Source organism: Myxine glutinosa, chromosome 1 (assembly GCF_964187855.1).
Source record: "Myxine glutinosa chromosome 1, kmMyxGlut1.1, whole genome shotgun sequence".
NCBI classification, from domain to species: domain Eukaryota; kingdom Metazoa; phylum Chordata; class Myxini; order Myxiniformes; family Myxinidae; genus Myxine; species Myxine glutinosa.
Genome location: NC_136261.1, coordinates 376,616,953 through 376,630,185, shown reverse-complemented (window position 1 = coordinate 376,630,185; position 13,233 = coordinate 376,616,953). Strand labels below are relative to the sequence as shown.

Here is a 13,233-nt window from a genome sequence, read left to right as displayed (position 1 = left end):
ATAAGGTCTGGGCATCAGGTAGGCTCCCTTGTGCATGGAAGCATTCCATAATCAATCCTGTTCTAAAGCCTGGTAAGGATCATACAGACCCATCCTCTTACCGCCCTATAGCTCTTATTTCTGTTGTTAGCAAACTTATGGAGAAGATGGTTAATGAACGCCTGATATTTTATTTAGAAAATAATAATCTGCTTAATAGACATCAGAGTGGATTCAGGAGGGGTCGGTCCTCTTCAGATCAAATAGTCTCTCTGGCGAATGACATTAGGAAGGCTTTCATCATCCACGAGTCGGTGCTGGGGGTTTGCTTGATATTCAGAAGGCCTATGATTCTGTCTGGAGGGACAGTCTTCTGTTTGAGATTCACCAGTTAGGCTTCAGGGGCAGACTTTTCTGGTGGGTCCGTGATTTCCTGTCTGGCAGATCTTTTCAAGTGCGTGTTGGTGCTGCGCTGTCCTCCGTGTTTCTCACTAATAAGGGTATTCCTCAGGGTAGTTGTATTAGTCCCACCCTTTTTAACATAATGATAAATGATGTTGCCTCTCTTCCAGGGGTGCGGGGCAATTTGTCTTTGTTTGCCGATGATATAGCTATCTGGGTTCGGGGCAGGAACTGTGCGTTCATCTCCAAGCGCCTTCAGGCTGATGTTGTCAGTATTGAGCAGTGGGCTGCAAAATGGGGTTTTGCCATCTCTGGGCCAAAGTCTAAGCTCGGAATCTTTACCCTCAAGAGAAAGGTTGAGGACGTCAGATTAACAGTTAATGGCACGGCTCTACAAGTCTCTCCGGTGGTCCCCTTTTTGGGGGTGATCTTTGATAAGGGCTTAACCTGGAATGCCCATTGTGCCAAACTTGTAGCTAAGTGCTCGAAGGGTCTCAACCTTCTCCGTTGTATCTCGGGAACTTATTGGGGTTGCCACCAGGATAGCCTCCTTATCTTGTACAGAGCTCTAATACGTTCGCACTTTGATTACGGGTGTCAAGCCTTATGGGACATGTCCCTGTCCATCCGGAGGAGGTTGGAAGGAGTTCAGCCCAAAGCTCTCCGCATATGTCTTGGTGCCTTTAAAAGCTCTCCAGTGAGCACTCTCCTGGTTGAAGCGGGTGAGTTGCCTTTGTCACTTCGATGGGAAGTGCCTATTCTCAAATACTGGTCCAAATGCATTTCCTTCGGGGTAAATCATCCTGGCAGCTCTCTGTTCCTGGATTGCTGGGAGTATCATGCTCTCGGTAATCTCCATCGGCTTCCCCCTTTTGGTCTCAAGTGTGTTAGGGCGGTTAAAGGGTTGGGGTTGGACCTCTCCCCGGTTAACACAGCCAATAAAGTGTCTCTATGGCTGCCTTGGACCCTCGTGGTTCCAAGAATTCACTTGGATTTACAGAGCATGACAGACAGGGACAATCCCGTCGTGACAAGTAACATGGCTGTTGATGTCATTCACAAGTTTTGGAGTCAATCTCTCCATGCTTATACAGATGGCTCCAAAGATCCGGGTCTTGGCTGCACTGCGGCTGCCTTCTGCATCCCTGATGTGGAGGTGACCAAGGCGTTCAGGCTTTCAGACCACCTGTCGGTATTTTCGGCAGAACTTTATACAATTGTTTTGGCTCTTGAATGGATTTTCGACTTTTATCCCCTCAGCGCGGTCATATTTTCCGACTCCCTCTCGGCTCTGATGGCGCTTAGGTCGTTCCAGCCTGGCAGTAGGAACGAATTGGTTCTGGAGGTAATTCACCTCGTACGTTTGGCCCATTGGAGGGGCACGGTCGTCGATCTATGTTGGGTCCCGGCCCATGTGGGCATTGCAGGCAACGAAGTGTGTGATCAGGCGGCCAAACGTGCCCTCAATCTGGATTTCGAAACCCCGGTTCCGCTAGGCCAGACAGACCTCTCTAATTGAATTAAACAGAAAATTAATGTTATATGGCAAAGTCAGTGGGACTCCTCCCCTAAGGGGAGGTGGTGTCACAAGGTGCATCCATCGATCGCGTCCTTGGGGTCGTCTCCCCGGCTCCCTCGCAGGGAGCAGTCTATCTAAATCTCGACTTAGAATTGGACATTGTTTCTCAATTTTTATCTTCACAGGATCGGGTGCCATCCCTCGGGGTGGTGTGATCGGTGTAAGGTTCCCGAAGATCTGGACCATGTTTTTTCCTTTTGTCCGCGTTATAATAATGCTAGATCTCGTCTTCAGCTTTCTGTCCGCGGAATGGGGATCACGTGGCCAGGTCTGCCGGAAGCCTTTTGCTGGCTGGATCTGAAACATCCTGGGTTTTGTAGATCAGTTCTAAAGTTCATCAAAGATACGGGGTTTGCAGTGTGAGTCTCTAGTTTTTCTAGTGTAAACCTCCTGGCTTGGCTTTGTTTGGTTTGTTAGGGTGCGTGGCGTATATAGAGCCTCGCGGCTCTGAAACCGCCATTAAACCGTAAAAAAGAAGAAGAAGAAGATGCTCGCAGCCTTTTCGTGCGCATGCGCGGAAACCACGTGGCTTTCCAGCGTGGATCTGAACTCTGAAGAAGGACAGCATGCCTCCAAAGCAGCGCCGTAAGAATAATTTTTCGAACCGGGAGATTCTGAAGTTGTTGGAGGAGATCGCGAGTGTTAAGATGTTTTTGCAGTCAAAGAAAAGGTCGTGGCTTCTCCAAGAAAAGAGAAAGGACATTTGGAAAACGATTACCGCAAACGTGAATTCGTGTAATGGAAGAATTGTGAGGACTGAGAGTAGTTTGAAAGAAAAATGGATATATTTAAGATGGCAAGCCATTGATGCGGCGAAGAAGCAGAAAATGACTGGGGGTGTACGCCCCACGAAGGAATGTCCCCACTTGGAACTCATTCTGAGTATTGTTGGTGATTGCAGCAATGTAACTGGCCGTCGTGAAGGTGGGTACAATAGAAGAGGCTGCACCACACATCTGCAACCACTAATTTTCTTTGCGATCCATTCAACTGCTCTCCCCCCCTCCCCCCAACTCCTCACCCTTCAACCGCCCTCCCCCCTCCCCCCTCCCCCCAACTCCTCACCCTTCAACCGACCCCCGCCCCCAACTCCTCACCCTTCAACCGACCCCCCCCCCAACTCCTCACCCTTCAACCGACCCCCCCCCCCCCCCACCCCAACTCCTCACCCTTCAACCGTCCTCCTTCCCCCTCCCCAACCCCTCACCCTTCAACCGCCCTCGAGCACCTCACCCTTCCATCAATCATCATCTCCTCCTCCCCGTCCTCAACTTTCCACCCCTCCCTTTGACCCTACCATTCCAACCATATCCCCCAATTGTCCCCTCCCCTCCTCCCCCCCCCCACTCCCCCACCCACTTGCCTCCTCCCCTCCTCTCCTCCTCCCCCCCACTCCCCCACCCACTTTCCTCCTCCCCTCCTCCCCCCCCCACTCCCCCACCCACTTGCCTCCTCCCCTCCTCCCCCCCACTCCCCCACCCACTTGCCTGCTCCCCTCCTCCCCCCCACTCCCCCACCCACTTGCCTCCTCCCCTCCTCCCCCCCACTCCCCCACCCACTTGCCTCCTCCCCCCCCCACTCCCCCACCCACTTGCCCCCTCCCCCCCTCCCCTCCTCCCCCCCACTCCCCCACTCCCCCACTCCCCCACCCACTTGCCTGGAAGAAAAATGTACTTGTGATGTTCTTAGTCTGGTTAAAAAAAAAATCCTGTTTATCATCGCCGTCCGCCCCATGAAATATTTTCTTTCTTTTTTTGCTCGCGAAGTCAGTAAAATCCGTTCCCTGTGTTGAGGAGCTGAGTACCACAGATGAGTCATATCCTATATGCAGTATCTGCAGCAAGAGTCGTACTGCCGAGAAGAGGCCCACTCGGAAGTTCAAGAAGTAGTTGGTATTCTGAAGGAGAAGCCAAATATCATCGGCAAACGGGAGAGCCTCACGTGATAATATTATTGCTGTGGATTTCTAGTCAAAAATTAAACGAGCGCAACACTACATGTAGTAGTAGGTGATGATAGATAGATACATCTATGAGTGCTATAATAGCAGTAGCTGCTGATAGATAGATACATCTATGAGTGCTATAATAGCAGTAGCTGCTGATAGATAGATACATCTATGAGTGCTATAATAGCAGTACCTGCTGATATATAGATACATCTATGAGTGCTATAATAGCAGTACCTGCTGATATATAGATACATCTATGAGTGCTATAATAGCAGTAGCTGCTGATATATAGATACATCTATGAGTGCTATAATAGCAGTAGCTGCTGATATATAGATACATCTATGAGTGCTATAATAGCAGTAGCTGCTGATAGATAGATACATCTATGAGTGCTATAATAGCAGTAGCTGCTGATAGATAGATACATCTATGAGTGCTATAATAGCAGTAGCTGCTGATAGATAGGTACATCTATGAGTGCGATAATAGCAGTAGCTGCTGATATATAGATACATCTATGAGTGCTATAATAGCAGTAGCTGCTGATAGATAGGTACATCTATGAGTGCGATAATAGCAGTAGCTGCTGATAGATAGGTACATCTATGAGTGCTATAATAGCAGTAGCTGCTGATAGATAGATACATCTATGAGTGCAATAACAGCAGTAGCTGCTGATATATAGATACATCTATGAGTGCTATAATAGCAGTAGCTGCTGATAGATAGATACATCTATGAGTGCTATAATAGCAGTAGCTGCTGATAGATAGATACATCTATGAGTGCTATAATAGCAGTAGCTGCTGATAGATAGATACATCTATGAGTGCAATAACAGCAGTAGCTGCTGATATATAGATACATCTATGAGTGCTATAATAGCAGTAGCTGCTGATAGATAGATACATCTATGAGTGCTATAATAGCAGTAGCTGCTGATAGATAGATACATCTATGAGTGCAATAACAGCAGTAGCTGCTGATATATAGATACATCTATGAGTGCTATAATAGCAGTAGCTGCTGATATATAGATACATCTATGAGTGCAATAACAGCAGTAGCTGCTGATATATAGATACATCTATGAGTGCTATTAATAGCAGTAGCTGCTGATAGATAGATACATCTATGAGTGCAATAACAGCAGTAGCTGCTGATAGATAGATACATCTACGAGTGCTATAATAGCAGTAGCTGCTGATAGATAGATACATCTATGAGTGCTATAATAACATTAGCTGCTGATAGATAGATACATCTACGAGTGCTATAATAGCAGTAGCTGCTGATAGATAGATACATCTATGAGTGCTATAATAGCAGTAGCTACTGATATATAGATACATCTATGAGTGCTATAATAGCAGTAGCTGCTGATATATGGATACATCTATGAGTGGTATAATAGCAGTAGCTGCTGATATATAGATACATCTATGAGTGCTATAATAGCAGTAGCTGCTGATATATAGATACATCTATGAGTGCTATAATAGCAGTAGCTGCTGATAGATAGATGTATAAATGCGAACCAGACATCCTTTTAATGTGGTCTATGTCCTCTTCCACGTCTGCCAAACTGCTCAATATGCATGTACCGGTACCATGAAGTGATAATTCGTGACGAGGAATTCTAGTCAGATATGTATGAATGCTATGGCAATAGCTGCTGATAGATACATGTATGGCAACCGGACATTATTCTTAAAAGCCGAAGTTTTGGTCCGCCATTGTTTTATATGTATCGGCAAATATTAAAAGTAAATAGAAGTCAATGTGACATATGTTTCTTTATTTTCTTTATTTGAATCGTATCAGTGCGTACATACGAAGGTTTACTAGTTTAGAAATCATAACATGATTCATCATATATGTCCGATCAAGTATATTTAAGAAAAAAACATTGTGCGTTGAATAATCCATTAAAATTTCACTCTGAAAAAAAACCCCCTCTCCCTCCCTACCCACTTTTTTGAAAAAAAGTGATGATAAGGCCGAGAAAAATATATTTCCGGTCTCTGGTCAGCGCGCGCATCGATTTTGCCCCTGCGCGTCCAAAAATTTTTTTTTCACATTTGGTATCGACGTTCGCCAACGGTTCTCCCCTACAAAACTGTGTTTAGTTTGTCAAAATCCAACCAGCCGTTCCAAAGATATGAGTAGTTTTGTGTGCCGTGACGTCATGAATCCAATAGGGAAGTTGCATGTGACGTCATCGTCTTAGTCACGTGACCGCTTGGGTGGCAAAACATTGCTTCTGCCACCATACGTCATGGCGGCAAGTTGAAACTCGTCTCACATATAAATTGCCCCCTACACGATGGTAAAGAGTTGTTGTGCTGTTGGATGTACAGCCCGATTTCATCCGGACGACACAACGCTAAAACGGTTTCATAGCTGCCTTGACTGCAGCTCTCAGGTGAGAATATGGCTCATGAGGTTGTTACCTTCGCTCGCGAAGTGAAAAGCAGGATTAGGCATTTGGTTACGTACATGTGGAGTGTGTATGGCGTACGTGTGGAGTGTGTGTGGCGTACGTGTGGAGTGTGTGTGGCGTACTTGTGGAGTGTGTGTGGCGTATTTGTGGAGTGTGTGTGGCGTACGTGTGGCGTACGTGTGGAGTGTGTGTGGCATACGTACGGCGTACTTATGGAGAGTGTGTGGCGTACGTGTGGTGTACGTCTGGAGTGTGTGTGGAGTGTGTGTGGCGTACGTGTGGAGTGTGTGTGGCGTACATGTGGTGTACGTGTGGAGTGTGTGTGGAATACGTGTGGCGTACTTGTGGCATACGTGTGGAGTGTGTGTGGACCGTGGAGTGCGTGTGGCGTACTTGTGGGTCCACACGGGTCCACAGGCAGATGACACAGCCTCTGTTTCTCGCAATACCGCGAAAACGCCTCAACGGGCAAGCTACGGGCGTGCTACGGGCGTAAACTGACAGGTCCGTCTGACGAAACGACAGCTTTCCCGCCATGTTGTTTATGCCACCCAAGATGGCGGCCGGAACCGGTTGCCATGGACGACGCCGATGCGATGCAAGGCCTCTATCGGCTGGATATTGTCATTTATTGAAACGAAGACGTTCTTTGTTGGGTTCGTGTGAAGCAACCAGAAGGCCGAGAGAGCTGTGGGTGGTCTCGTTTGTTAGGCCTGGATCCTGTCTCGTTTGTCATGAAGTAGTAAGTGTCTGTGATAATCTGGTGGACAGGGAGAGGAGATCGTGGGAGACCATCGGCCTGTTAGACCACTTGCGCATGCGCAGTGTTGACGCGATCGACGCATTGGAATGTTTAACGGTACGGCGAGGCGATCTCGAGATCAAAATGGCATTCTATAATATGCTTGAAGAACTTAATAATTTTCAGAATAAATACATTTTAAAATAACTTAAGCTTGTGTTCATTATTTACAAAAAAAAGGCCTACAAGTCCCATTGGCTGTCTTTAATTTCTCTCTGGACGGCGCCACAGCAGATGACGAGGACCGCAAGGCATGAGGACACAAAAAACACCTGTATATGTGTAATCCATGCTTTTCAAAAAAAACAAAAAAAACGCATCACCGCATCAATTCTGGAACTTTGGTCTGACCAGAGACCAGCAATATATTTTTTCCGGCCTAAACAGGAATTTTTTTTTTGCCCAGCCTTATGAAGACTCAAGAAAACTTAAATATCCATTGTATTCCAAATGTCCAACTTTCCTTCCTCATCATTATAATGGCATAAATTATGTTCATGAGTTGTCTAGATATTGTGTTATTGAGCTCTTAAACACCAACGAACTCACTTGTGCAATTAACATTTCTGTTTATGATAAACATTGTTTCAGTTCCTGGGAAAGGCAGCTTTGACACACAGTGGAATGTCTCCACTCCTGGGATCAGCGCACACACACCATTGGATGAGCCCATCCAGGAGGGAAATGTAACAACGGAGCCGGAGCAAGCTGTGTTCCGATCTGTTGGCGCACCATTGGATGAGCCCTTCGGGAAGAAAGATGGAACTGAGCCACCTATGGACGTACCTTTAGGTAAATAGAAACATCATGAAGATAGCACCTGATATGAGTATCACCATGGTGTTTGTCTTTTTGAGTTTATAACAATTGTACCCCCCTTAAAAAAAAAAAAAAAAAAAGGATCCATCTTGAACGTGTTGGTATCCACACATTACCCCTTATGTACCCTTTACGTACCATGTTGAGATGCCACAACATTCTTACACGTTGACTTCATGAACATAATTTCATAACAAATGTGTTGAATGTGAAACATGTTGTCATATTGATTTTGGATTTCTGCGGCCCATGTGACAGACCTGGTCTCCTCTACATCAACGGCACACAAGCCAGTGCAAGATTTTGATATATCGGGGCTGTCGTCGGCGTCCAATCGCCAGTCGTCCTCTTCCAATGTGGCAAATGGGTCGGAGAGAAAGGGGCAGCAGTGGCAGATGATGATTACTCCAGAAACCGACCAAGAGGTTGTCCTTTTTAAGCATTTGATGATGACAACGATAGAAAAAAATATAGCGAAGAAGCAATGGTTGGAAGTACAGAAAGTGAAAGCAATTCTGGAAGTTGAAAAGTTAAAATATAACTTGGCCATGTGAGGATTTTCGAGGGCATGTTGTTTTGTTTGTAGCCTGTGGCTGCTGGTTGCATCATTTTCTGGAAACACAGTTGTGGTGCTAATGCAGCTACCCCTGTTACCTGATTCCAGTAAGCTCGTACTCATTTTGCTGACCTCGAGAGGATGACAGGCTGAATCCAACCCACCTCGTCTTGTTTCAACGGCACGACGGGCTCAAACGTAACTCCCAAAGATCTTAAGCCCGCCACCTAACTAACTCCCAAAGATCTTAAGCCCGCCACCTCAACCCTTAATCCAACACCTGGATTTTATAGACGAAATTAATTTGATTTGAATGGTTCATTGTTTTCGGCAAGAATTATGTGCAAATAAAACTTTTTGTTTTGTAAAAGTTTGTTTGCCTTTTTTTTTTTTGCAAGAGCCTTAGCCACCAAGAGCCTTTGCAAGAGCCTCAGCACACTTTTTCCAGTCTTATTCAGGGTTTTGATGCATGTGTGGATGTTCACTATCGTTGCAAAATTGTGTAATCCTGGACAATGTGTGCAGGCCGAGGCTTCATTGGCTCAAAGATCATCGTCTCGATGTACCCTCAACAAATAGGCCAAGTCTTTGGCTGTGCATAATGATGCAGCTTGCGTGCATACCGACTGACAAAGCGATACCTTTGGGGCTTATTGCAGGTCTGTGCATAAGGGCCCGTCGACTTAAATAATCTCAGTGAAAGCTCCGCAGACTCTGCCGAGTCCTTGTCTTTTCATACCAACAAGTGGCTTCTGTGATGCAAAGCTTCAACAGGGGTTTATGCCCAGCCCAGTGAATAGGTCATGTCATTCTCTTGACTGCCACTGGTAACATGTTGTCGGTGACTAAACCGTCTCCCCTCACTGGCTTGCCAGTGGGGAATGTGACGGTGACACCCTGCAGGACTAAAAACAATACCTGAAGGTATTCGGCAGATGCAATCTCTTTGGGAGCCAACGGCCATCCAGTAAGGAGATGGTGTCTTCAACAGGGGTTTAAAAAACACCCATGTGGTTGGATAGATCTTTTAGGTAGTCGGATCGAGACAGCAACCGCCAAGGGTCGTACTACCGTTCGGAATTAGGAGTGTTAAAGTGGTGCCCGGAATCATTGTACACTCACCGTATCGGGATTGCTGGTCTAATTTCCTGGCTCACTCAAACTACAGCTACTGGGCTAGCTTTAATCTCTCTTTCTTGCAAACAAATACCATACACTTTTCATCATAGACTTTTTTTATCTTTTATTTAAGGCCGGGCATCGATGAGGGCTGTACAGTCTGTGACTGAAGCCTTCAACAACAACAAAAGTCTATACATAAGGAGCCTATAGTCGCTATGTGCATCAAACATGGCATGTAATAAGGGCATGTCCGGTTTATTTGTCTTTTCTGCGACCCACCAGCCTTTTGTAATTTAGGCTAGATGGGCTGGGATGTCTTTTCCATGTGTTTCCCCTTTGTCGAATCGTGTGAAGGCTGGACAGAACGAAACACTGTTGGAGGGCATGTTTCCTTCGATGTCAGGGAGGAGGGCGAGTCATGCCTCCACCACAGCTGACTGCTTCGGTGTGCAGGATTTGTCCATGTATGGAATGGGTCCTGGATAACACGATCCAGGAAGGTGATTGGTCCACGCTCTCTCTCATGGACCCGGCCTAATTTGGTGTAGGGTCCCATTTATCGATGTGATGGAGAGGTGGCAATCAGAGATAAACCTGCATCTCCTATGCCAAAATGGAGTCCAGAGAACCGACTTTGTTGGATGGAGGACTCCACGGAAACGCTCATTTGCTACTTCACAATTTGCCTCTTCGCCGGGCCCCCTCCACATTTCCAATGTTGCAGCAGCACCGGGATAGATCCACGTGCCCTGCCTGCATCCTGTTTGGAGACTCTGGTTCACCTCACTGGCTTCGTGACAAGATCCTACGCTGGGACTAAGCCAGATGAGAGTCTGTGACTGGAACCTATGCCGGGATTAAGCCAAACGAGTACGTGACCTGCTCCAACGCCGGGACTAAGCCAGACTGGAGTATGTGACTTGATCATACGTCGGGACGAAGCCAGACTACTGTCTGTGACTCGATCCTATGCTGGGCAAAGCCAGACGAGAGTAAATGACTAGATCCTACGTCGGGACTAAGCCAGACTGGAGTACGTGACTAGATCCTATGCTAAAAATAAGCCAGATAAGAGCCTGTGGCCAAATCTTTCACCAGGAGAAGCTCCAGCTAAACAATCTCTAATCGCTAAACACGTCATCGCTTAAGACACCAAAAACTAGTTTCAACAAAAGTTTTATTCTGAGCGCAGAAGACAATTCCATCCCCGGGTTTTGCTTTCCTCTCCGCTCTCGAGCTTCTGGGCATGCACAGAACGCTCACGTGACCTCGGAACATGGCTCCGAAAAGGAACCGCAAAGGTAATTTTTCTGAAAGTGAGACGATGTTTGTTGGTAGAGATAGCGAGGGCGAAGACAGATCTATTGTCAAATGGCCGGTTCGGTTCGATGAATCAGGAGAAAAACAACATTTGGGAAAGAATTACAGAAAACCTAAATTTATATAATGGACGAATTGAAAGGACCGAGCAAGGTGTGAAAAATAAATGGAGAGATCTAAAATGGCAAGCGACCAATGCCTTGAAGAAGCAGAGGATTGGGGGTGTACTTACCACGAGGGATTTCCCCCACCTGGACCTCATTCTGAATATTGTTGGCGATTCCAGCAACGGAACTCACAGTAGTGAAGGTAAGTACAACAAACCGCATGACATGTGCACACCTCAAAATGAAAGCTCAACACCCATCAATTACACCAACCCTCCCCTCTGCACCCTTAACTCCTCCATGCCTCACCCAAACCCCTCCTGCCTCACCCTAACCCCTCCATGCCTCACCCTAATCCCTCCATGCCTCACCCTAACCGCTCCATGCCTCACCCTAACCCCTCCATGCCTCACCCTAATCCCTCCTTGCCTCACCCTAATCCCTCCATGCCTCACCCTAACCCCTCCATGCCTCACCCTCACCCCTCCATGCCTCACCCTAACCCCTCCATGCCTCACCCTAACCCCTCCATGCCTCACCCTAACCCCTGCATGCCTCACCCTAACCCCTCCATGCCTCACCCTAACCCCTCCATGCCTCACCCAATCCATCTCCATGCCTCACACTAAGCCCTCCATGCCTCACCCTAATGCCTCCATGCCTCACCCTAATCCCTCCATGCCTCACCCAAACCCCTCCATGCCTCAAACTAACCCCTCCATGCCTCACACTAACCCCTCCATGCCTCACCCTAACCTCTCCATTCCCCTCCCTAACCCCTCCATGCCTCACCCTAACCCCTCCCCCCATGCCTGACCCAATCCCCACACTTAACCCCACCCCCCACGCTCAACCTCCCCCCACGCTTAACCCCACCACCACGCTTAACCTCCCCCCACGCTTAACCCCACCCCCCACGCTCAAACTCCCCCCACGCTTAACCCCACCACCACGCTTAACCCCACCACCACGCTTAACCCCAACACCACGCTTAACCCCACCCCCCATGCTTAACCCCACCCCCCCATGCTTAACCCCACCCCCCACACTAAATCCCACCTCCCTTAAACAAGACCAGCCTCGGTGGCGTAAATGGTGAGAGCATCCGCACGACATCCAGGAGGGTAAGGGTTCAAACACCGTCTGCGTCGGACAAATCAATTTATTGGAATATATTTGAAAGGATAGAGCATGGAAAAGCAAACAAAGGTTGCTAAGAATACCGCATGCTTTGTTTGGCCCTGATGGACTTCTCCGTCGAAGTTACCTGAAAGATGGGGAACTCGTTAATATCTCAGCCTCACGGGATAGTCAGGTCAAAATACAGTTTAACCCCCAAAAAATTGCTACAAAAGGTTTCTCAACTGATTCTGGTAGGGTTTAGCGTACGTTATAACATACTAAAAGTTTACCAAAGTAGGAACCCCGGAAAAGTGTTTTTTTCAAGATGGCGTCCAAGATGGCCACCGAAACCTCTTAATGATCATAACTATGTAACTATCAACTCAAATTTGATGATCTTGGTGTCTATCCCTAGGTTTTTGGGGGCAAGGAACACATTAAGACAACTTTGGATATTACTGAGCTGTTGAATCATTATGAAATTGAACTCATGACCTTCAGCTGTCACCTAATGCACAAACACCTTTGTCTATAGAATAAGTTTCAGAGCGTTCAGTTTTGAGTGTCATCCTCCTCCTCAGTATCGACCTCTTGAGTGTTGTTTGGATTGTCACAGTTTTCAGTTTGGCAAGGGCCACATGCAGCAGTGCAGCGGAGTCCATAGCGTCTGCAGCTGCATCGAGAGGATTTGCATCCCCCCAAACAGTTGCAATGGATAATGTTCAAGAGTTCGTCAGGCGCAGCATTGTTTTGGGTCATAATTGGAATTAACTGATCATTTTCCTGTTTCCATCCCCATTCAGTTGGGTTCATTTCATTTGCCATCCCCATCCATACCATAATTTGAAAGTACACACGTTGGCTATGGAATATTGTTGCAGGTGATGTTGGGGGGAGCCGTTCAGAAGTGACAAATGCTTGAGCAGTTGCCACTTTTTTGGTGAAAATGATATGGCGCAGTGATGATAGTGTATCATTAGACTTGCCACCAAAGAGATCAACCATCAGGTCTTTGCCAAGATCTGATA

The 13,233-nt window shown here is 47.0% G+C and overlaps 1 protein-coding gene across 1 annotated transcript; it reads left to right on the top strand.

The window, feature by feature from the left end:
- The first annotated feature begins 2,522 nt into the window (after positions 1 to 2,522).
- LOC137419554 (uncharacterized) lies at positions 2,523 to 8,532 on the top strand. Its single transcript, XM_068105570.2, has 3 exons — positions 2,523 to 2,884; positions 7,751 to 7,951; positions 8,237 to 8,532. Exons 1-3 carry the CDS (start codon positions 2,527 to 2,529, stop codon positions 8,530 to 8,532), a joined length of 855 nt encoding a protein of 284 aa, XP_067961671.2. The 5' UTR covers positions 2,523 to 2,526.
- The last annotated feature ends 4,701 nt before the right edge of the window (positions 8,533 to 13,233 follow it).